At 39.9% G+C, this 26009-nt stretch overlaps 1 protein-coding gene across 1 annotated transcript; it reads right to left on the minus strand.

Moving 5' to 3' along the window:
- Nucleotides 1-1183: 1183 nt before the first annotated feature.
- Nucleotides 1184-25808, minus strand: st3gal5 (ST3 beta-galactoside alpha-2,3-sialyltransferase 5). Its single transcript, XM_049585874.1, has 8 exons — nucleotides 25650-25808; nucleotides 22261-22377; nucleotides 15456-15606; nucleotides 13519-13728; nucleotides 7455-7591; nucleotides 7085-7271; nucleotides 5370-5528; nucleotides 1184-4297 (listed from the first exon to the last, which is right to left on the minus strand). The coding sequence occupies exons 1-8, from the start codon at nucleotides 25655-25657 to the stop codon at nucleotides 4040-4042; spliced, it is 1227 nt and encodes a 408-aa protein (XP_049441831.1). The 5' UTR covers nucleotides 25658-25808; the 3' UTR covers nucleotides 1184-4039.
- Nucleotides 25809-26009: the final 201 nt, after the last annotated feature.

Here is a 26009-nt window from a genome sequence, read left to right on the forward strand (position 1 = left end):
AGGTCCTTAAACTTTCATTTAATGAAGGAATGACTGTTGAAAGATGTTTTGATGGTGAGCAATTCACACAAGAGTAAAAAGTGTGACAACCAACCCTGGTCTCCCCCACAAACAACATGGCTTTAACATGTTTGCATTAGATCAAAAGGATCAGGTGCATAACAAACAGAAAAGCAAACAGACAAAACAGACAAGATGTTGAATTGTTACATTTTATAAGATATTTAATAATAAAATTGTAATAATAATAAAAAGTAATTCATCCATCTATTTTCATAACCACTTGTCCTCTTGGGGGTCTTGGGAGGGCTGGAGTCTATCCCAGCTGACGTTAGGCTTGGGGCAGAGTACACCCTGGACAGGTTGCCAGACTATAGCAGGGTTGACACATACAGACAACCACTCACACCAATTTAGAGTCACCAATTAACCTGCATGTCTTTGGACTGTGGGAGGAAGCTGGAGTACCTGATGAAAACCCATGCTGACATGGGGAGAACATACAAACTCCACACAGAAGGGCTCCCTCCTGGGACTGAACAAGGAACCCTCTTGCTGTGAGGCAAGAGTGCTAACCACTGCACCACCATGTTGCCAATAAATAATAATAAAAAATAGAAACATAAGAAAAATGAATGACAAGGACTTTTTTTGTAAATCATATTGTAAATATATTATGCTAAACAGTTCCATTGCATTTTTATTCTTAATTAATTTGAGGCTTTACAATAAAGAAGAAACTCATTAGCTCATAAAGAGATAATGGGATAGTAACCTTTATTTATTTAATCTCCAAACAGAGGCAAATCAAGACATAAGGGACTGTTCATTATTTGTGAGAAGGCAGGGGCTGGCACAAAACAGGGGAAGCACTTAAGTAATCTTTAAGCACTGGGGGAGGGAGTTATGTTTTTTGATTTGGCTTAAGGGTGGCACATTCAACTTGACTGATTGTCACTTGGGGCCGGTGTCACAAGGCACCTTAAGTTTGAGGATAATCTCTTAAAAGGTCAATAAAAGACATTAAAGCATTTACTGCACTGAAAGAGATTTCACAACAGTAAAACTACTGTTTCCATGAAGAACATCTGTTTGCTTGCATTTGTGCTTGTGACCATTATCACATATTTATTATTACGTATTATGTATGTATAATTACACTAACTATTTATAAGTATTTTAACAATAATATATTGGGGGTTTTCAATAATAACAAACATTGCATAGCCTATTCATTAAATGGTCAGTCTTTGGAGCAAAAGACCTACAGTGAAAATCAATTGAAAAGACAAGTAGGCCTAAATAAAAACATGGCGAGCGAAACAGGTGAATATAGCCTACAGATGCTACATCTTAGGATGCCTTCATTTTTCCTTATCAGTCACCATAAACTCAGCCATGTCGTGGTTACGATGCAATCAGAGGTACCTTATGTTTTTTTCCTTATTTTGGTTCCTAAGGTCCTCTGTTTAACAAACTTCAAGTAATTCCTTAAATTCAAGACCAAGATAAAGAAAAAAAACCTTTAAGAAGACTTAAGGATGTTTTTGTGCAACCGATTTTATTGAAAGGAAACCTTAATTTGAACTACCAGCAGTCTCTCAAGCCTTGCCAGTCTATGACTGTGGTTAGTTCTTTCACAAAGTGCAGTGTATGAGCTGTTTGATCCTGTCTCTGAGACAAAGAGAGGCTGACTCTGATTTGTAGTAATATCTAACCTGGAACAACCTGGGCTGCACACTCTCCTTTATACTTTGAAAAGTACATTTATCGCTTGAGGCACATTTCACTTCTGTTTCTTCAGCGTGAATCTTTAGAGCTATTTCTGAAATGAGTCATGAAAAATCATTCACGTGTTCAACCATATGTACATTTTAATAACAAGATCCAAAAGCAGTGCAATAAATTAAGTATGATAAAAATCTAAAACTGTCCTGGAAATGAAAAGCGCATCATAAAACATCAGTCTCTCTTGAGGTCACACAAGGGTCGTGCAAGTGTGTGCATTCATGTCCTTCTGTTGATCAGACAGTTGGTTGAAACAAGGCTACATGATTGTAAACTCCTTGGAAATGTGAAATTCACATCTGAATATGACTGTTTTTAATGTTTACATCTTCTTTTCAAATACCTCATGCTGATATTAGCTGTGTTAAATATTTGAATGGATACATAAAAATTGACTTTCACTGAAAGAACAATATGTTGTGGCGACTGAAATGGATGAAATCTAAAGCTTAACATAAACATACATAAACAAGTGTGTGTGCAGTGATTGGAAATGTTATTAGCTACATTACAAATAATGCAAGAAAAGAGCAACAACATACAATTTATAACACATTTCATTTGTGCACTGTTTTACCGACCAGCCATTTTATAAGACTGCAGAATAAACAAGTACAATTTAATGTGCAGTGGAATAATACAGATGTGCTGATAAATATTGTGTGCTACAATATTCTGTAAGCAACATAGAACTTCAGCTATTTGAAGACATCTTAGACTGATGCAGAACAATCCGCTTTTTACATTCCTCTGTAACTTCACATACAGAGCCATCTGTTCCAGTGTTCATAGGAATAAATAATATGCATGGTAACATATTTAACTCTGTCTTTAACTCTGTCATTTCATTTGAAAGTGAACAAAATGTCTTTATAACGAGTGGAGAAACAGGCTTGGTTCAGTTTAGTCTGCTTACTAGGGATGTTTTGATACAACCATTTTACTATGTAATTACTATCATGAACTAACAAGATACTAGACAACATCGTATCGTCAATTGAAGCAGTCCTCTGTTCAAAAGTAGGTGAGCTTATCTACACATTGAGGGCCCCTTCTCATCTACCTTGTTTGGTCTGGCCTTTTGGACTTTGATCTGAACCAAAATTACAGGTGTGAAACCACTGTCTGGGCCAAACAGCCAAACCTTAGGTCAGATGAAAGGAGGTGGTCTCAGTCTGGATATAACCGAAGCATGGCTCTGTTTGTTTCTGTTGCGAAAACATTTCAGGATGGTTTGGGCTTTCAGACCAATTACAGGAAATTTTGACAGGCTATGGTCAAGTGATAAGAGTAGTGTAGCGCCTCAGTGTGTAATGTGTGTGGTTTAGCGACAGAGAGAGCGACGGTTGCTGCACTCAGGGCAGACAGCTATTTGCGAGCAGAAATGAGCAGTTATCAAGATGTAGTAAATGTACAGTGTAAGTTTCAGTTTGTCAATCAACAACGCCACATAACAAAATGAGCCATGGTGGCACATGGGGAGAGAGGAGGGGACAACTTTATAAAGAGTCAGTTGGAAAATCTCACAAACTTTTCAGTTATTTTCCGAGTGGATGTGAGAGAAAGGACACTACAGGACTGACTCATCTACAAACCAACAAATGTCAAGTGCTGGTACAGGCAGCTCATGAAGGACACAGATATGTCATGTATATTTCTTTACTGTGCTCTCACAATTGCAATGTGAAACCAAAACTAAATGTGTAAAATCTATACAGTGTAACAAAAATGTGAACTTGGTTCGGACTTTCAGATGTGCAAAGGCCCTAACACTACCTACAGAAGGCATGTTTGGGGCCCATAACAGTCAGAAATGCTGATATGGATTAAAGTAATAATAGAATTCTAACTCAACATTTCAATATGCACGCTGACTTTTAGTTGGGTTCATCAGCAAAGACACTTTAAGAGCAATTGTTGGTTTAAAAGTTGATGGGTCAGATCAGATCAATGAGACTGCTGCTACACAGCAAAAAGAGAACTGTAAAATGTAAACACTGACAGACATGTACGGCCTGTGGACACCATGTTACTCTCTTTCTGTAATCGTGTCCTTTGTTCTTCAAGAAGCACTTTGTGACAAATATTACATTTGTTTCTATCTTTATTCCAAGTTTCTCTCTCACCTGTCTCTTCTTCCTTGTCTCTCACACGTTTGTAAGTCCTTTGGTCTTACCGTTGTCTTTGTGTGTTTTTGTACAATGTATTCTTTCTTTTTAAAAGCACTTTACAACAAAGAAGTGCCATGCTGTCAGCTGGAGCAGAAGGCGCAGTGAATCCCTCCCGTCAGGTCAGTGATGGCGCCCTTTCGGACCAGCTCTTGTAAGAGTTCAGTCTCTCTGTCCACATTGTGGGAAGTCTGCTTCAGCATGGCAGTCATGGGCAGGTGGTCGTAGTAGTGCAGTGGTGCCCCCTGCTGGGAGAGGTTGTAGCCGAAGCCTGCCAGGCTGACCTCGTCGCACAGCAGGCTGGCTAAATTCAGTGCAGAGACCCCCATGGTGGGCACATTCTGCCAGAAAACAAAACAAATATGTGAAACTGTTATCATGGCGAATACATTATAGTCGTCACTTTTTATTAGGTGGGGGTTTTTTGCGTACTGATAATAATATGTTTGTTCACAACATGAGCAGCAGCTGGAGGAGGTCCAGTGGTAAAGTTGGACATGAAACTTTGATGGGTTTTAAATTCAAATGTCAAATCTGTGTCCAAATAACTTAACAAAATAACACAACAAATAAAAAATGGTTCTCCCACATAATACTTTGACAAGGCTGGAGAAAATGTCTGCTAATTAATTATTGATTAAGAGGTTCTGGATCTAGCCCCACCACTGCTTCCTGTGTGCATCAAGATGGCTAGAATGAGCGTCAAAGGTAACACTGCAGAGATTTAGCCATACATGTCTGAGCCTCAGTCAGACCCAGACTCAAATGAGGAGTTTGTTGTGCACCAAAATCAGCGACTAGCAGACGTATTGGAATGGTGAGTGTAATTAGCATCTCTTATTTATGTTGTTATTTTAGCTTGTTAGCTCGTAACTGACAGTGGCTGACACAGCCTTAGTGTTTGTGAAACATACAATAACATCTGCTACGATAAAGTTTTTGGTAGAAGGAAGATCCAGGGTCCACTTAACGCCTGAAAACCGCAAGTTCTAACATATTTGCTGTCAAAACTTTCACTATGCTGATACTAACTCTGCTCTCTGTAACAAGTCCACTCTGCACTGGAGGTGTTGAGGTCTGCTGTCTTGTCTATATGCACTTCCCTTAGTCGTGATTGGCTTAGATATAATCTGACTGCCTGCTGTGTACTTGAATCTCAAATTTTAGGGAAGTGCACAGACATCGCCCCCTTCAGCAGAGGAATGTCAAAACACCTCTCTTGTAACAAACTTTGCACAGAAGCAGGTCAGGCTACTGACAGAGTTTTGGGTGGAGGGGGGCTTTAAAAAGTGTCTGTAAAAAAATAACTAATTATACTGTATACACTTTGTATTGTGCTGATTCTGTATTCAGTTAACTTTGGCTTTAAGACACAGACAGACAGATTTAATCTCCAGTGTAGAAGTCTATTACCTGGTCTCTTCCCCACAGGTGTAGTCTGGGTGGAGGGTATTTCAGTAGATCTATTGCAGTCTCTCTGATGATTTGTGGGTTTAGAAGTCTGAACCTGTGGCGTTCAACAGGGATTTGATCTGGAACTTTCTGCCAGAAGAAGAGCCAGTCCCACAGAGGCTGAAACACAAAGCACACATGTGTCCTAAGTGTCTTAAACACTGCAAGCTTTTTTAAATAATTATTTCTCAAGACAACAGATCAGCTTCTGAATCTTTCTCCAAAGCATAACATATGAGTAAACCTGACACCTTTAGGTCTGACTGAATGAAGGTGGTGAGTTGGGTCTAATCCTTGTTCCACATCTATGTGCAGCTTCATTTTCAAAGTTACTGTCTGAACTCTGTGTGCTAACAGATCCATTACTTTTTTTCTTATGTACATTATGCTTAGAAACACTTCATATTTTGAGCTATATTTATACAATTTCATTCATTCATTCATTCATCTTCTAACCGCTTCATCCTCTTGAGGGTCGCGGGGGGGGCTGGAGCCTATCCCAGCTACATCGGGCGAGAGGCGGGGTACACCCTGGACAGGTCGCCAGACTATCGCAGGGCTGACACATAGAGACAAACAACCATTCACGCTCACATTCATACCTACGGACAATTTAGAGTTACCAATTAACCTAGTCCCCAGTCTGCATGTCTTTGGACTGTGGGAGGAAGCCGGAGTGCCCGGAGAGAACCCACGCTGACACGGGGAGAACATGCAAACTCCGCACAGAAGGGCTCCCACGCCCGGGATCGAACCGGCAACCCTCTTGCTGTGAGGCGAGAGTGCTAACCACCACACCACCGTGCCGCCCATATTTATACAATTTAGGTGATTTAATTTTTTTTACTATTTGCTCACTTTTCAGGTTTTGAATGTTCTCTCTGCTCTTTCCAGTTTATCTTTAACTGCATTCAAAAGTCCCTGTTCATCCCTCGATCATTTTTCACATTTTTCCAAATTCAGGTTAAATTTAAAATTTATATTGTTGATCATCATCACTTTGTAAGATTGCTAAACTAATTTGAGTTCTTAATTCCTGATTTTTAATCTGTAATTTAATTCACTTTACACAAGATTTTAATTTATTTGCTTCTTACAGATGTTTTAAATCTGTTATCTACTGAAAATATATGAAAATATAACTTTACTCATTTTGCTTGATATCTGATGAAGGAAAGCCTCTTGATTTCTGACCTGAACACAGATACCTTACATCCCTGACCTTTTAGTACAATAAACTACTGTAAAATACTGCTACATGTGAGGGTGCAGCCAACTTAGTGGAGTTTTCTCATGGTCAAAAATCATGCTGATAATTTTTCATTGCTATTCATTATCTTTAAATTTTTAAGAATTCAGAATTTCCCTGGGACTGTAAGCTCCACTGGAGAGGACCCACTCCAAATGTAGATATAAATGGATCATTCCAAGGTAACAAAAACACAATGATTCTTAGCTTCAGGTGATTATAAATGGATGAAAACATAGTTATGAATATTATATTCCATTTATGCCAATATATCCCCCTGAATCTCACACACTGGACCTTTAAAGTAACTCAGATTAAGGCTATCCTATACACAATAAAATGAATATTGTTTCATTATTCAGAGCTTATGTTTGAACAAACTGCATCATAGTTTTATTTAATTAACACACACACCACCAGTACTCACCACAGAGAGCTTGTTGACCATAGCAGAGATCCAGCTGATGTCTACACTTTTATAAACCACAGTCACAAACAGAGTGTGTGGGTCTGAGTCCATCCAGTGCAGCGGTGTCCCCTCTGGGTAGCTCATCCTGATGCTGGTTCGATTTCCAACGTCAACACTGAACTCCCCCAGAGGACCGCTGTTTAACCTGAAGAAGGGAGACACACAAAGTTGTTGGTTTTTAATGTAAATAATTAAGTCATGTGGCTTTGTTTGTTTCACACTGTGGGAAGTGTCTGTGATGATAACAATTACCACAACACACGGCAGCAGATTTAAAGTGAAAATCAAGCTGGATTAATACAGTCACATCATTATATTTGTTTCTAACCTGATGATGGTCTCAAAGCGGTCAATCAGTGGGCCCAGCTCCAGGCCTCTGAGAATGCCTCCATTTCCCATAACCACACAGCGCTGACATTTATCTGATGTCTTTTCTGGCAGGGGCACGGAGTCAGAGTCTGGCAGCTTTAAAGGAAAATGAACACACAGAATCATCAGGTTTATGATCTGAAAAGTGCTGCTGTACTGACAGGAAGATAATAATGCACTTTGGTTTTGTTTTGTTTCTTCTACAGATACATGCTCTTCACTTTTCTTTATGAAGTATATGAATCATATATGCCACCACACCATATGGTACATTGCTTGACACCACATCAGCCAGCAAACTGTAATTGCAATAGCTGGGTTTCAACCAGTAGAGGGTAGTCACTATGCATATTTTATAACAGACAACATAACTAAATACCTATATACATTAGTGGTTTGGGGATTGAGTTATTCTTCATTCTAACCGCTTCATCCCCTTGAGGGTCGCAGGGGGGCTGGAGCCTATCGCAGGTACATTGGGCGAGAGGCAGGGTACACCCTGGACAGGTTGCCAGACTATCACAGGGCTGACACATAGAGACAAACAACCATTCACACTCACATTCACACCTACGGACAATTTAGAGTTACCAATTAACCTAGTCCCCAATCTGCATGTCTTTGGACTGTGGGAGGAAGCCGGAGTGCCCGGAGAGAACCCACGCTGACACGGGGAGAACATGCAAACTCCACACAGAAGGGCTCCCACGCCCGGGATCGAACCGGCAACCCTCTTGCTGTGAGCTGACTTGAGAATTAGCAGCACCAGCTGTTTATCTCAGTTTAGTTATACACACAAAATACATTTAGTTTAAACTTGATTTTTGGGACAAACATCTGCTTAATCAACACCTCCCACCTCCAACTCACTATATGAGACCACCAGGTCCCTCTCTCATGCTGCTTTAAGGCATCTATTAACAGTGCTGAATTTGCCGATAACAGTGGCACCCAATTTGTGAGCAAATATCAATGTGCATTGAGGATCTGAGCTTAGCTTTGGATAGGCAGTCCCTCAGCTGTAGGTGCAGCCAGAAATCACTTTTGTGTTTCAAATTTCCAAACAAGAAATTAAAATCTTCCAACAGGAAATGATTCCTCCTCTCCTAATTTTGGGGTTGCACCTGAGTGAAGGTAAACTAATCTAAAACATAGAAGATTTTGTTTGTGTGTGCATGTGTGTGTATGTAGTGTGCCAAATAATCTCTGTGGAAGACATACTGGTAATTGAATCCTTAGTTTATACATATACAGTATACACAGGGTTGAAATGATTAAAGCTGTTGCACTTCTGGCCCCATGCCAAACGCTGAGGTAAGAGAGGACTTTTGTCTACATTCGCACGTTTATCAGTCCCCGGTCAGTCAAGGGTATCAGTTGGACAACGTTTGCATTGTAAAAAAAGGCCTTCCTATATTGTTTTGTTTTTCAATTAGCACCATAATATGCAGTATATTATTATCTAAAAACAAAAAAAAAAAACAAAAAAAAAAGCTTGACACTGATGTGCGGTATAGTATGTTCTCAGTCAAAAAGAAAGTCCAGAGTGCTCAGAAGGTTCATCTAATCATGTGACGAAGGTGCTCTTTGGTGGGAATATAGACATTAAAAAAAAGGAAAATCCAAGGCACTCTTCTTTAAATGTATAGAAAGCCTTCATTCAAAAAATGGCTGTTTCATTTAGAAAAAGTTAAAACATGAGGAAAGTGGGTTACAGCCCACGCCTTCCTCAGAGGCCGTTTACACGTTGCCGGCTATTTTAATAAACGGACATTTCACCGTCTCCGTTTTCAAAAAGATCTTCGTTTACACTTACCCGTGTATATATACACAAGAGCACGCCAAACCTGTAGGTGGCAGTGTAACGAGAAGCTCAAGCCTTCCATGTATCCATTGTCACCATAGCAACATAGGTCGCACTTTTGACACAGGCGCAAGTTCCGGCGCATACTGTGACGTCGGCTGCCTATAACTCCGTTTATCTCAGTTTACATGCAAACGCGCAACCGGAGTTTTCCAAAATCTCCACTCTGGCCGGAGTTTTTAGAAAGACTCGTTTTCAGAGGAGAAATCTCCGTTTGCGTGTAAACGAAGGGCACAAACGAAGGAAGATGTCTCCGTTTATCAAAATCACCGTGTACGTGTAAACGGCCTCTCAGGGTGTAACCCTCAGCACACTAATGCTCCTTACATAGGATGATTGGAAACAACTGAGTAGGTAGGAGGACAATGAAAACATGAGAAATAACAGATCAATAAAGAAACAGAAAAAACACTGTATCTGTAATGATAGAAAAAAGTTAGAAAAAAAGGACTGAAATCAATGTCTTTATTTAGACCTGGATAGATAGTGGCTTTCATTTGGTAAATATAAAAAGTCTCTCTCTGCAAAAGTAATTTGAGTCTGTCACCACCTCTAATGTTTTTTTGAATACTTTCTAGGCCTTCAACCTTAAGTGAGCCCGGATTGCTGTCATGTGCTTCATAAAAGTGCTTAGCCATTGGGTAATCAAAGTTTGCTTTTCTGATAGCATGCTTATGCTCAGAGACTCTGTCTTTTAAACGTCGCTTAGTGCGGCCTATATAAAAACAACCACAGGTACACGACAGTCAATAGACCACAAACATAGTATTACAGTTAATGAATGACTTGATGTCATAAGACAAAAATCTTCAAAACCAGAGCAAATTTACTTTGTCACACAATATAGTTCTTTTGCAAACTCTGTAAAAAACGATTGTGCATTCCAATTGGAATTTATTCAAGAGTGACCCTCTGCTCAGAGAGGTTTTTCCTGTTCCTCCTCAAACCAGTTTTAGAAGGGCCCCCACTTTATGTGACAGGCTGGTGCCTAGCCATCTCTCTGCTTCAGATAAAAAAAAACTTGGCTTCATCGACCTGTGAAGGGTACTTATAAATGTGGCTTGTGCAAACGTGCCAATATCAAAGAATGTAAACAATTCAGTGACTTTAACACTAACAAGGCTTATGACATCAAGTCATTCATTAACTGCAATACTATGTTTGTGGTAGGGATGCACCGAATATTCGGTAACCGAATATATTTGGACAAATATTGCAAAAAAACACACATTCAGTATTCGGTGGAATAAGTGAAAAGCAAGGCCGAATAATAGCGGCGTGTTTTGATAACGCAATCAAACAGCGTGCACTGATAGACAGAGTAGAATGTCGGCAGTGTGGCGATATTTTACTCTGTCCGTCAACACACTCGCATTTGCGACTAAAAATAGTTTTGTGCAGGCAAAATAAATCATTCAGCACGCTGTGTGAATACAGATTTCAACCAGCAGCAGAAACAAAACGGCGAATCCTGCTGGTTGTGGGTTGAACGGGGTCACAGACACGGACAGGAATACGTTTTCCTGTCAAATACGGCGGCGCATGATAACGGCTTACTGGCGATGGAGAAGTCCGGCTCCAGGTGAATAACTTGTTGTTGTCATGACTGCCCAAAAGTACCTGAACAGCCAAGCCATGGCGGCACACAGTATGTGGCGTATCAGAGGAGAAACGAGCCGTTCACATTTCTCTCTTTCTGGCAGTAACGGCCCACAAACCTCACCGCACTTTAGGGACTGTTCATTACTTGTCAGGGGAGGAGGAGGAGGGTGGCTGGTTGATTTTTAATCCATTTATTTATTTATTTTGATCCCCCCTATGTTCATCACTTATTGATGCTGTTTTTGAAGTATGAATAAGTCAATAAGTAATTTATTCCACTGAAATATCATTGATGTATTATAGAAAAGTAATTTATCTTTTTATAAATGACAAAAGGCACATCTGCACATTTTTGACACATTTTTGCTGTGGTATCGTGATACTACTCAGAGCCATGATACTTTCACTGGTATCGTACTGTGGGTCCCAATTTTGGTACCGTGACAACACTAATCTGGAGGGGGTTCATCTGCAAAAACTAATGAAAAACTAAAAAATGGCATTTGGTATTCGGTACTCGGTGTTCGACCAAGCGTCTAATATTACTCAGCTTCGGCCACAAATTTTCATTTCCGTGCATCCCTAGTTTGTGGTCTATTGATTGTCCTGTACCTGTGGTTGTTTTTATATAGGCCGCACTAAGCGACGTTTAAAAGACAGAGTCTCTGAGCATAAGCATGCTATCAGAAAAGCAAACTTTGATTACCCAATGGCTAAGCACTTTTATGAAGCACATGACAGCAATCCGGGCTCACTTAAGGTTGAAGGCCTAGAAAGTATTCAAAAAAAACATTAGAGGTGGTGACAGACTCAAATTACTTTTGCAGAGAGAGACTTTTTATATTTACCAAATGAAAGCCACTATCTATCCAGGTCTAAATAAAGACATTGATTTCAGTCCTTTTTTTCTAACTTTTTTCTATCATTACAGATACAGTGTTTTTTCTGTTTCTTTATTGATCTGTTATTTCTCATGTTTTCATTGTCCTCCTACCTACTCAGTTGTTTCCAATCATCCTACGTAAGGAGCATTAGTGTGCTGAGGGTTACACCCTGAGAGGCCGTTTACACGTACACGGTGATTTTGATAAACGGAGACATCTTCCTTCGTTTGTGCCCTTCGTTTACACGCAAACGGAGATTTCTCCTCTGAAAACGAAGTCTTTCTAAAAACTCCGGCCAGAGTGGAGATTTTGGAAAACTCCGGTTGCGCGTTTGCATGTAAACTGAGATAAATGGAGTTATAGGCAGCCGACGTCACAGTATGCGCCGGAACTTGCGCCTGTGTCAAAAGTGCGACCTATGTTGCTATGGTGACAATGGATACATGGAAGGCTTGAGCTTCTCGTTACACTGCCACCTACAGGTTTGGCGTGCTCTTGTGTATATATACACGGGTAAGTGTAAACGAAGATCTTTTTGAAAACGGAGACGGTGAAATGTCCGTTTATTAAAATAGCCGGCAACGTGTAAACGGCCTCTGAGGAAGGCTTTTGTGCCGAAACGCGTGGGCTGTAACCCACTTTCCTCATGTTTTAACTTTTTCTAAATGAAACAGCCATTTTTTGAATGAAGGCTTTCTATACATTTAAAGAAGAGTGCCTTGGATTTTCCTTTTTTTTGATGCGGTATAGTATGTTATTATAATTATACCATACTTAAGTGAGTGTAGTGAAAACAAGTTACTAATATTTTTTCTGTAAGAGGATGGGATGTAAAACATGTTAGAAAATAAAATATATTATATCCATCTTTAATTCAATTTTCGTTAGGCGTCTGACAGAGAAACAACAGCAACACTGCTCATCCTCTACACCTTATAAGACTAAATATATGATTGACTACTCTGACAGGTTCATGTGACCAGGCCCTATCTGAGGCTGACCTTCACTGATTAGCCTTACAGCTTCACTTCATTATCCACATTTGATTCCAACGAAAGGAGCAGCTGCAGTCTTCTGCCAGTTATGTGTTTGACTCTGGTCTAAGTTGCTACTAGAATAGAAACCAGCATGACCGTTGTACATATCTACAAGTGCATATGACTGAAAACAACCACAGATACATAGAATCTTTAAACTGTCTTTAACTGTGACAAATTTAAAGTATCGTTACTTGAAATAATGTATGACTGTTCAAAACTAAATTGAAGATATCTTGAATTGAAGATTAGCTTGTCAGTAGATTAATAGCAAAACCTCATTGCACCATTGGTTAGAATGTAATCAGAGATTTCATAAATGTTTGTTTTGATTAGTCCGAAACAAAACATGTTTGTAATGTGAATCCCGTCCACCTATCACTCCACTGTATTGTTCCAACAGCTGTGGTGTGCCATTGGGCTGTATTTGCATGTGATGTGTTGCAGAGGCTGCTTTCAACCAAGGTTAGGCTCTTCATATGATGCGCTCAGCGTGTCTTGGAATGTCCATTTGTCACGTAGCTGAGACCACACAAGGTGCCATTAAGTAAATACGGCTGTATTATGTAAATTACCAGCTGCAAACCATATCAGATAGAAATAATGGAAGGTGAAAGAGAAAGACGTTGCATTCACCTGCTTGAGCAGGTTCTCTACTCTGCTCTGAAGACCTCTGAATCCAAAAGGTGGTGGATACAGGAAAAGGTCGTCAGGGAGTGGCACATCCTTCCACAGAAAGGCCTGGGTCATGTAACTTGAAGCGGGGAGTCGAGCTAACAAACTCTGCCTGGTGCCACTGGGATGACACTGGCTCTCCAGAACCCTGTGCACGTGCTCGTGCACCAGCTGCAGGTAAAAGACAGGTTATGAAAGCACAATGGAAGCTTCAAGACAGTGTCATTACGATGACAGGTTGACTGACGTTGCCAAATGCCACAACCTGTTTCCCTGCAGAACCTGTTCCACAATAATTATCTTTTCCATGTAAATGTAAATCAACCGTGTCAGTAGTACTGAACTGTCATTTCTGCATGACCCAAGGCGTCCTGCTCAGCGGCATCAGCAGGGAAACCGGTGGTTAGAGTGTAAATACTGGTACTGTGAGTGACAAAGAACTGTCAACGGTGCATAGCATTAACAGGTCATGGTAACATGGCAGCTTGTTTCAGTGTGCGTGGAAGAACTGTGACGCATGCTTTTGTGTATAGGTTGGTTTTGGTCACTACTAGGAAGCAGTTTAGTGGTTACAGCTTAAAGCAGTTTAAAAAGCAGTGTCTTCTGTCCACCAGACAGGGCTGAGAAACTGTGAGTACCTAGATTTCACAGAAAAGGAAGCTGTATCATAAAGAAGCATGCTTTTTTTACCCTCCACACATCAATCTGTGGGTCATCTGTGACCACAGGCAACCACTTCAAAGAGTGATTCTCTGGTCAGTGTTGCAGCAGGTACAATGACAGCTGACAGCCGCCCTTGCTTAATATGTTCAAGAACAAGGATGCTCCTGAATTTCGAAATACAATGCTCTAGTCTCAGGAAGCGACAAGAAAAATTACACTGACAGCATTATCCAAACATATCAGATTCAAACTCTATTTAAACATAATTTGCTAGCTGGCATAGACATAAAGAGATATTCCTTTAGCTGTAACTAAAGTTGGAAGTACACATCCCTGAATAGATGTTTGCCTAATCAAATGTCTACAGCTTTGGTAGTGGCTTAGTGAGGCTGTGCTTGGACACAACTGAACGATCTTAGTCCCTCCCCCCATTGCTCAACCGTTACACTGCTAGGTGTTATGTCCTCATTTCCCCTTTCGGAGATCAGCAAAGTAATCTAGTATTTATAACTTACTACACCATGGTGCTGACCTAACAGAGATAATATAAACAAAGGAACTTTAGCCTTGATTTTTTCTGGCTAACAATTTATGTCATCTTAAAAATATGTCAGCATCCAAGGTATTTGTCCTTTTCCAAATCTCTTTAAAGTAACAAGAGAAATAAGGAGGAAGCAAACCTGGCTGATATGGATGAGCTGACATTAGGCCGTCTCCTCTCAATGAAAATTAGCTAGATGTTAGTTAGCTACTTAGCTGGCATTTTCTTAACAGCAGCTAACTCAAGATGTGACTATATACAACCTAACATGTATAAAAATTGTGACAGTCCCCCAGAGACATGATTTAAACTTTTTCAAAATGTGGTCTTTTCAACACTCTATGTGAGACAGACATATAGCATAACGTTATCTGAGAGGGAAGGGGAAAGCTGATCAGGGTTCTGTCAGGTACCAAGCTTGCTCAACTATTACCGGAGAGAGCAAAAAGGGGTAGGACAACGGAAGAGCTAAGTGGCATGGTACCACGTAACAAGGACAACGTTTACACACATCCTCTATGCTGTTTCTTTTATCTGTTGTTATACAAGAATATGGGTCAAAATGGGTTTTTTTAGCCCTTATAGATATCTATACTTCACTATCAGCCTTGATTTTCACTTCTGAATATTGCCAACTTTCAGCATACAGCAGATGCGGAAGCCTGCAAGCCGCTCCTCTCCGCCTTATTCTCACCTTTTTATGTGCATCGCTGACGTGCCAGTCCAGAGGTTTGCTTGTCTCGGTCTTCTCCATCATTGGTAGAGAGACTATCCCCAAACACAGCAAACCTAAAACCACACCCAGTGCCAACACACGCCTGTAGGCACACGCACGCGCACACACACTGCAGGGCGGAGAGAGAGGAAGAAGAGACAAACATTTCTGTTAGAGTGTGAAACACTGAGTTAAAATGACAGCTATACAAACTACACCAGCACACGGGTTGACTCAAATGCTGGAGGAGATAAGCAGACAAATGGAAACAATGGCTGAGATCAACAGAATGAAGTACAGACTATACTATCAGAATGAGACTGGCTATGAAAAGCTTCATTATAGTCACTTGACATACAGTGACAGTTTGCATGCAACAGTGTCTTAAGTCTCTTAAGTTTGTGTTTACCACAGACGTTCTTTTAGTCACCTAAACAAAAACCCATTAAAAAAACCCACTGACTTTGAGAGAGGGGAACCTGGAGTACAGAAATGCTAACTCATTTCCTCTATTGAATGTGTGTACAACAAAAGACATGCTTTTTGAAAGGCCGTTCCTAATCCTGTATTAACCACCAACAAAGGTGTTGATGCCAAGTTGGTGATTGCTCTAAAAACTTGGGCAGCAGTCTCTATAATAAACTGTGTTATGAAGCCCATGCTGCTTCCACACTGAAAAAGGTCCAACAATGTCTCCTCTGAGATAATGGCTCTCTTTTATAAGAGTTTGACCAAATCGGTCTTAATGTTTTGTGTTGTGGCCTTATCACGGTGGCTGGTAAGGTTTCAGGGGGCAGTCAAGCCCAGCATTCAAACCTATAAACACACAGGTGCTGAGGGAGGCTACTTCCCTTCTGGATTGCCAAGATCCCCCCCTTCAGTCAGAGTTCGAACTGTTACAGGACAAAGAGATATAATGTTTCCTTTGTTCCTGCTGCCCTTTATATGTTAAGCGGTAGATGGGTTTAACTGTTGTCTGTTGTTAATTTGCACCTATTGCTCATTTGCACAGATTGCTTTAATTGTTTACATGTGTTTCTGACCTGAATACTGTAGAACGTCCTACTGAACCACTCTGTAAACTATGTCCTGTTGTTGTTGTTGTTATGAACTGATTAGCTGAATCCTGGCTGCAAACTTATTTCCCTGTAAAGGACAATAAAGATAATCTGAATTTGAACGTGTGTCGCGAGACTCGTGTCTGTGTAGGAGACCAGAGAGAAAGATATTTTTAAAGTCCCTGTGTTTTCAACTGTCAGCACTTGTGTAGCTTCTAAATGAAAATCTCTGTTTAGAGTTCAGTTTCTCTCCTGTGTCTCTGTTAGTAGTTTCAGATATCTACTTTATCTTACCATTTCATGTTAGCTATCGAGTCATGTTACTGCTGACGGAAACTCAACATTTTGTTGGTACCGCGGCTTCATAATACAAGTTTTTAATTGTACAAACAAAACAAAATAATATCACTTTAATGAAAGATTTATAGGGAATAAACGGTCTGACACATTGTGCAACAGTTTTACTTTTACCCACATTTGTCTGGTAGCTGGTACTTATTTCCAACCCTGACTGTCTTGGTGAGCTGCTCTCCTCCTGCTCTCTCTGCCCGGTTCGCACAAGCTAACACAGCAGCAGCAGACAACATCCGACATCAAGCTGTTAAAAGGTCTCAACAATCTCACACAGAGTAAGAGAGAGGAGCTGAGAAAATCAATACACTGCTTCATAATTCATGATTTTTTTTTAACATCAGAAAAGACCTCCTAAAAACCCCAAATTCACTCCACAATCCAGTCCTAGCCAACACAACCTCAAGTAGCTTCCTTCATCTACCAGCCAACTGCATACCTGGGAAAGAAGAGCACCACAACAGTTGGTGAATCAAGCATTTAGTTATGTAAAGCATGACATGTAATATATTCCACACAGAGGATGGGCCAACATCAGTATTAACAGATAAATGAGATAAATGACAAACTGAACTTTGTGCTTTCAAGTTAAAGGTTCAACCAAGAGAACAGCTACCGCAGCAGTGCGTGAAAGCTTTAAATACAGTGATGGAAACTTTCAGATGTGGGAATATTTCACCAATATAGGAGCTGATCACTTTCATAAGGTTTTGACCAAAATTAAGTACCACCACTTAAGTACCAATACAATCCAAACAGCCAGAGAGCAGTTTTTACTCTGGGAATCTTGCTTGTGGTCAAGGTGCCAGTATAAAATGAAAATGGAAGAAATAAATCTAACAGTCATTTATAAAGGGTATGGTTAAATGCCTTCTGAACACACTAACCCTTGCTCTGCCATACCTTCCTGTCTTACACCATCTCTCACATGCCTGTGCTATGGAGCTACTGTGTCATGATCTAATCACTGGAAACACAAAACAAACATTACTAGGCCTTTAGTCCAGTTTCATATGATATGCAGATCCTGAAGTGCAACAACTATATATGTCTGGAATCTGGCTATATTTCCAAAACTATTGAAATTATGTCAAAATATAGTTGTGCCTAGCCGACGACCCCTCATCTCAGCTGTGCATTTATTTACTTCCCTTGAATTGCGGCTATGCTTAGATCCTGCCTGGTGCCTTCTACATATATTCTACTAAAATACTATTATTATTATTATTATTATTATTATTATTATTATTATTATATTACTAAAACTAATGTTGTTGTAGCTATTGTCATTACTGTTTGCTCCATTTCTCTCTCTGTATCTCCTTCTTTTAATGTATCATTTACTATTTTGACCTACACACACTACATCTATTGCACGTCTGTCCGTCCTGGAAGAGGGATCCCTCCTCAGTTGCTCTTCCTGAGGTTTCTACCATTTTATTTCCCCGTTAAATAGGTTTTTTGGGGGAGTTTTTCCTTATCCACTGTGAGGGTCCAAAGGACAGAGGGATGTTTTACGCTGTAAAGCCCTCTGTGGTCTGAGCACAGTTCACTCTAAGTGTGCCTTGCAGTTTGCTTAACTTGTGCTCCAGGTTCACTTTGCTCTTTGCCTTTGTTTTTAGCCCTCTAGATCACATGCTATTGCACTAAGACACTAGAAAAAAACAGATAAACCATGTCCACCTGTAACACTAGCAAGGACACGGGACGAGGACTAGTTTGTTAGATAGTGCACATCTACAGATGTGAAATGAAGAACACATCAAACAGCAACAGCCTACAACACAGAAATGCTGACGCATCTATTTTTAATTTTTTAATTTTATATACTTTATTAATTCCCAAGGGGGGAATTTAATGGTCCAAGGAAGATTCGATTCAAATTCAATTCAATCCATCCATCCATCCATCCATTTATAGTATATAGTGTGAACAGGAAGGCTCCATCAGAGCTGAAGTTGACCACAAAGAGAACTGAGTCCTCTTTCAAATGAACTGACAATGTAAACAGAAAAAGAACTCCCTTTTCTGTTAGTCCATTTTTTGGACCACTTTATGAGGACTGTTTTCGGTATGTTTCAAGAGGACTATATGTGAAAACACCCTAAGGGTGTGGTCTGGTCAACGCCAGCTCTGATGGGGCTTTAGTCCTCTTTCTGTTCACACTATATCCTATATATATTACATATTGACATTGTTCTGTTTTTACTTTGACGAGGCACTGCAGTGTGGTTATGAAGCCCCTTGCTTTCAGATCAACTTAAAATTTAAGGAAAACCTTAGCGTTTCTGTGCTGTAGACAGTTGCCGTTTGATGTATTCTACATTCCACAACTGAAGACGTGCAACATCTTCCGTGGACCAAACTACTCCTCGTCCCGAGTCCTTGCAAGCGTTACAGGCTGATGTAGTTTTGTCTGTTTTTCCAAGCGTCTCAGTGCAATAGCATGTGATCTAGAGGGCTGAATACAATGGCAAAAAGCAAAGCAAACCTGGAGTGCTTTGTGTTCACAGTGCACAGGTTAAGCAAACTGCACAGCAGGCTTGAAGCAACACGTACTCAAACCATCTCCCAAGATGGTCTGAGTACAGTTTGCTTCAGAGGTGTCTGAGCTCTCTTGGACTGTTCACATACGCGCAAAAAAATGCTGAGTCACAGCTCTGATTCTGTTGAGAGGGCTGAAAAGGACCAAGTGTGAAAACACCCTTAATCATTCAACCTGTGTTTTTCATCAGACAATTATAAGATAAAAATCTAATGTGAAATAACTAAAATAACAAAATTGTTGGTTTTGGCTGGACTAGACTGAATGAAGTGTTCCATTTAATCTGATGACTAAAAGACTAAAGTGTCAACAGCTTTCATTCACTAAAACTGTACTAATATTGTTACCATTTCTTTGAATAAGCTAAGACTAAAATTCCCAGACCTTTGGTGAACTAAAACTTGGCTTAAAGACAGGATGAGGTTGACTAATACAAGCTCTATTCATTCCAGCAGCAAAGACGTGCTTTTTAAAGTTAGGTAAAAGTTACAACATGTTGGGCAAATACAGTGATGAAAAAAGCAATCAGTCTAGAACACACAGCATTGCGTTCACTGTTGTTACTGTACTAACTGTCGTTATAGATAGGAAGCCCTTAATATTTCCCAATTACCTGGGGATATGGTGGCTAGCTTTTAGGCTCTTTAATAGTCACTGTTATATTTTAGGAAGGTGTCTAATGTGCATTAGACTAATCTAAGACCTGGAGGACTGCAGGGATCTTTTTACAGTAAGTGCATGATGGATCTGATTGCTATGGTCCTTCCAGCCCTTCCTGCTTCACTGAGCAACATTTAAAAACACAGAAAGGTTTGAGACTGGTGTGTGTAGAACAATAAGCTGGCTTTGGCTTCTCTAAGCCTTTAGAGAAGCCAAAGCCTTTATCCCTGTGGAGTAGTGAATTTTAGATGCCCTGTTTTGGCGGAAAGCACTCTGTCTGGCCTTTTAGTAAAAATGCTTATGGTTATGCAACGCTACCACATCACCATTTACATACACATCATTTATTCATCTGCACTCGCCTTTCTGTCTTTTCCTATCCACATTCACTCTGTTAAAACCTGAGGTGTTAGCAACTGCATATTCTTTAACACAGCAGCATGACTTAGAAAAGAGGTAGCAAGTGGGTCAAGATAGGAATGGAGAGTAACAAAGTTTTAGGAAGTGAAAGAGGAAAGCACTGTGTATAACTACCCAAAACTAAATGTAATCTGGTTAAGAAATGGAATGCATTTTGAAAACACTTTTAAGTTCAGGGAAGAGTTGTTGGTAAATCAATGAGAGAGAAAGAAAAAACATTGTGTGCTCATCGCTTCAACAACGGATGCAAGGATTGTGTCGATGCTTTTAGTTTGTGCTAATGGCTCACAAGTTGCCTGCCCTCAGTCTTCCTGTCATTGTGTGGACAGAGTCAGCATAGTTGGGGATACCAGGAGGGTTCCTTTCAGAATCAGCCATTATCTGATATTAATTTATTTAAAGCACACAAAACAAGTTCCACAGAGTGGGATAATTAATTTATTATCTTGTACAGAGGTGAGTTTTACTGCTGCTGGAAACAGGAAGAGATGTCAGCTTTTGGAGTTAAAGTTTACTGCCACGTGTGTGTTGACACTGCAGAGTTACAGCATGCGTTTTCACTAGGTGTGTTTTTTAAATGTTGCTTTCAAAAACTAAGTGTAATCCACATGCACAGACAAAAACGTAGATACAAACAAACGGGCTGTGATTATAAATGATACCAGTGTTCTTCTTTATGACTATGCACCAAAATGAAAATTTGTGGCTGAAGCGGAAGCGGAATAATATTAAATGCTTGGCCGAATACCGAATGCCGTTTTTTAGTTTTTCATTAGTTTTTGCAGATGAACCCCCTCCAGATTAGTGTTGTCATGGTACCAAAATTGGGACCCACGGTACGATACCAGTGAAAGTATCACGGCACTGAGTAGTATCACGATATCACAGCGAAAATGAGGCAGATGTGCCTTTTGTCATTTATAAAAAGATAAATTACTTTTCTATAATACATCAATGATATTTCAGTGGAATAAATTACTTATTGACTTATTCATACTTCAAAAACAGCATCAATAAGTGATGAACATAGGGAGGATCAAAATAAAATAAATAAATGGATTAAAAATCAACCAGCCACCCTCCTCCCCTTCATAAGTAAAGGACAGTCCCTAAAGTGCGGTGAGGTTTGTGGACACAAAGAGAGAAATGTGAACAGCTCGTTTCTCCTCTGATACGCCACATACTGTGTGCCGCCACGGCTCGGCTGTTCAGGTACTTTTGGGCAGTCATGACAACAAGTTATTCACCTGGAGCCGGACTTCTCCGTCCCCGGTAAGCCATTATAATGTGCGGCCGTATCTGACAGGAATACGTATTCCCGTCCGTGTCTGTGACCCCCGTTCAACCCACAACTGATGGGATTGGCCGTTTTGTTTCTGCTGCTGGTTGAAATCTGTATTCGCACAGCATGCTGAATGATTTATTTTGCCCACACAAAACTATTTTTAGTCGCAAATGCGAGTGCGTTGACGGACAGAGTAAAATATCGCCACACTTTCGACATTTTAATCCATCCATCACCGCATGCTGTTTGATTGCGTTATCAAAACACGCCGCTATTATTCGGCCTTGCTTTTCACTTATTCCACCGGATACCGAATGTGTGTTTTTTTGCAATATTTGTCCAAATATATTCAGTTACCGAATATTCAGTGCATCCCTATTTATGACCTCACCAACAGTGTCTATCTAACCACCATGGTTGGAAGAGAACAGTAGGAGTCTTTGTGCTGTGGTATATGAACGTCACCTGTGTGTCGCCCAGCGTTTAGGAAGCCTCATGTTGTCCTCGTGCACAGTGGAACCTGGGAAATCCTCCAATACCTGTGATGAAGCCCGATGCCCTCTGGCTCTCAGGGATCTAGTCCTGGACATAGAAGGACAGACAGACAAGGTCTATTAGCCACATTAGTGACCAGTGCATCATGGGACACTTATACAACAGCAGTACCTCTATGAATATAATTCTTTTAATACTATAATGCTCAGTGATTGCATGCAACAGCTGTTTGAGGTAATATTGGCTGTTGTCTCACAGCAGTGCAATTTCTAATGGTGGAACAAACAAACTGGCTTATTGGGGACTGCAATACAATATGTATATAAATATTGTATTGTATTTGGAATGTCTTTTTGTTATAGCTAATGCCTGCACATTATCACAATGACCGACTGTGAAAAAGGTATTTGAATGTATCACCTGAATAAATACCACAATATTAAAGTACTTTGTTATAAGTAAAAGTCCCGTGTTCAGAATATTACTGATAAGAAACTATACCATATTAATATAGTACAATATACTTGTCTTGAAGTATCAAAAGTAATAACACTCATTATGCAGAATGGCTCCTTTCAGGCTGCTGCAATCATCGTTCTATAAGTGGATTATTATTCAGTAACATACATGCAGCATTTTAATGTCGTACCTGGTTAAGGTAAAGCACATTGTAACTACTTTATACAAGTATTGGATACTCTAACTAATACCGTAAATACATCATAAATTATGTGGTTCATTTGTGTTGTATGTAAAATCTTAATCTTCAACGTAACAAGTATAACTCCATCTCTCAGGTGCCGAGAAGGGAAAATGTCCCTCTGCAATGTGGCGGACGTAGGGATTGTGGGTTGAAGGGACTGGCTGAGGTGTGACTTTGTTTAATTATGTTGACCCTCCCTGGAGCTGCAATTGTTGTTCCCTTTTTGTCACATTCACACAAAGTGTAGATATTGGTACTGGAGCCAATGCAACAAGCAAAAAGCACAGAGGGAAAATTCAACAATAATCGATGACAAATGCGTAATTTTGGCAGTGGTAGAATGTAACAAACTTACTCAAGTACTGTACTTAAGTACAAATTTGAGATACTTGTCTTTACTTGAGTCTAAAACAAAAAGGGAAATGCTGTTTTATAATCTATGGAATTCAACTCCCTGGATTAAATCTGAGGATACAAATCTTGGTGTCATCCTTGATTCAGATCTAAGTCTCAAGTCCCACATCAAAAAGGTGATGAAAACATCATTTTCCACATCAGAAACATAGCTAAAATGTGACCATTTCTCAATGAAAAAGATGCCAAGAAATTGATTCATGCCTTTATTTCAAGTCGACTCGACTATTGTAATACACTTTTTCCTTGCCTCCCACTACCACTGTGAGATGTCAGCTCATTCAAAACTCTGCAGCTTGGCTATTAACCAAAACCAAGAGGAGAGAGCACATCAGGCTAGTATTATCTGCTCTGCACTGGCCTGCTGTTACATTTACAATTGATTTTAAGGTCCTCCTCCTTATATACAAAGCTATAAATGGGCTGGGACCAAGCTGCATTTCTAACTCCCTTGTTAACTACTTGCCCCAAAGAACACTGCGATCATCTGCTGCTGGTTCATCGGAGGCTCCCAGCAACAGCCGGAAGAGGACTGTGAATTTAGCCTTTGTCAATTATGCCCCAAAGCTATGGAACACACTACCTATAGATATGAGGGAAGCTAGCTCACTAAATATTTTAAAAGGAAGCTAAAAACGTATCTATTCACTTCAGCCTTTAACTAGCTCTGACTTTTCTGATACAGGTCTGAAACTCTTTTTTACGCTTCACGCTGCTGCGACTCTTTCAAAGTCTCACTTAATGTTATGAATTACAGTTTAACAATTCTATGATTTTATGTATTACTTCTGTTTTATGTTCATTCTGTCTATTTTCATGTGGAGCACTCAGTGCTAATACTGCCCTTGTTGTAAAGCACTTTGTGCTGCATTTCTTGTATGAAAGTAAACATTGTACTTTTTATTTCTTGCATTTGTATGAAAGCTTTGGTCACTACTTACTTTGCAAATTAAGATTTTTGCATTGAAAAAAAAAACATAAGAAAAGTTTATTCAATATGTTTTGTTATAAATTCAACTACACAACAGTTTACAGATGTGCAGCTGAAATGTCAAGTCTAGCTGATTGACAGGAAATTAACTGCCATTTAGGAAGTTTTCTAATTTTCTAAATTAAGTTTGTGACCTTTTTTAAAAAAAAAAAAAAAAAAAAAAAAAAGTTCTGCATTGAGTACTTTTACTTTTAATACTTTAAATACAGGTTCCTCATTATACTAACCTACTTAACAAGAGTGTTTTTACAGTGTGGTATTAGTACTTTTACTTAAGTAAAGGATCTGAATACTCCCTACACGACTGAATTTTGTCTTTTTTTGGAGCAAACATGCTCTCATGTTGCACCATCCCCTCCCCTTTCATAAATGTCGAACAGTCCCTACGTTACACAAACACGCAGTCTAAAATATAAATACTAAAGTAACTTACTGCACAGGTACCTAAGAATATTCTTAAGTTACGTAACAGTAACATTACTTGAGTATATGTATCTTCACGACTACCACTGGATCAAGACAGCTTTGACGACTCATAACGTCGTAACGTAGCTAAGGTTGATTACTGGTAACGTTAGTAGGCTGACGTTACTTCCAACACAGCTGCTCTTACATCTCTCTACAGTCTTAAATATGTCACGTTAGCTTGTTACGTGGTTATTAGAACAAAGCAGTTGCTACTAGAGAATATTTTAAGCAGTTTGGGCACAGGAAAGGTACACGTTCAGTGTTATTAATTACCATTCGTACAGTCAACTCCTCCCGACTGTACCGCAGGGTGAAGATAACAGGGTGAAGAGTACAGTTACAGCAAAAAGTCAGCTGCTACTTAACATCTGCTGTATTAAATACTGCGCTTCTGTTTGTTTGTTCTCTATGTTTGTGCTTTGGTTGATTAGCAAAGCGTCATTTAAGTGCCATATTTCCAATAATATGGCCTAGGAACACTAAAGACGTCACGCATCGGGACTCTGCTGTTAACTCGAGGAGCTGCCAAGCCTCACCGCCCCAATGCGTGGCTAACAGCAGCAGCAGACACAATAAATACTAACAATGCAGCTCACGTAGCTAAGTTACATCGTTCCTTGGTGGTGCTAACGTCAACCGTTAACCGTTAGCCGACTTATTGCTTCAGCGGAACACACGGTGAGCCGTGTTAACCACAACACAAGCCGTTTTGCACTCAATTTTATCGTCTAAACCCAAATTTCTCTATCTTATTTATCTCTTATCTTATACTTATTCACTTACCCTGCCATGGATTCAGTTGGGTCGCCATGACGAATCCTTCCAGCAGAATAAATAATCAGCTATTTGTCCCGTGGTTTTTCATCCCGGCGTCAGTTTTTCAGCCTCCTTACAGATGATCAGCCAATCAGCGGCCGTTGTTGGGTCGAGGACAGTTTCCTCGTGTATCAGCCAACACCGGAAACACTCGCCATCACTTCCGCCCTTTCATAATAAGAGCCCTCCACTATCTTCTGACATCTGTCCCATTAGCTGACCATAATACCTCTGTGTTCACTGACAGTTTCATTTGAGGAACAAAGAAACTTAAAAAAAATAAAATAAAATAACAATAAAAACCCCAAAACAAACAAAAAAAAAAAA

The sequence above is a fragment of the Epinephelus fuscoguttatus genome, linkage group LG9, assembly GCF_011397635.1.
Source record: "Epinephelus fuscoguttatus linkage group LG9, E.fuscoguttatus.final_Chr_v1".
Classification (NCBI taxonomy): Eukaryota; Metazoa; Chordata; class Actinopteri; order Perciformes; family Serranidae; genus Epinephelus; species Epinephelus fuscoguttatus.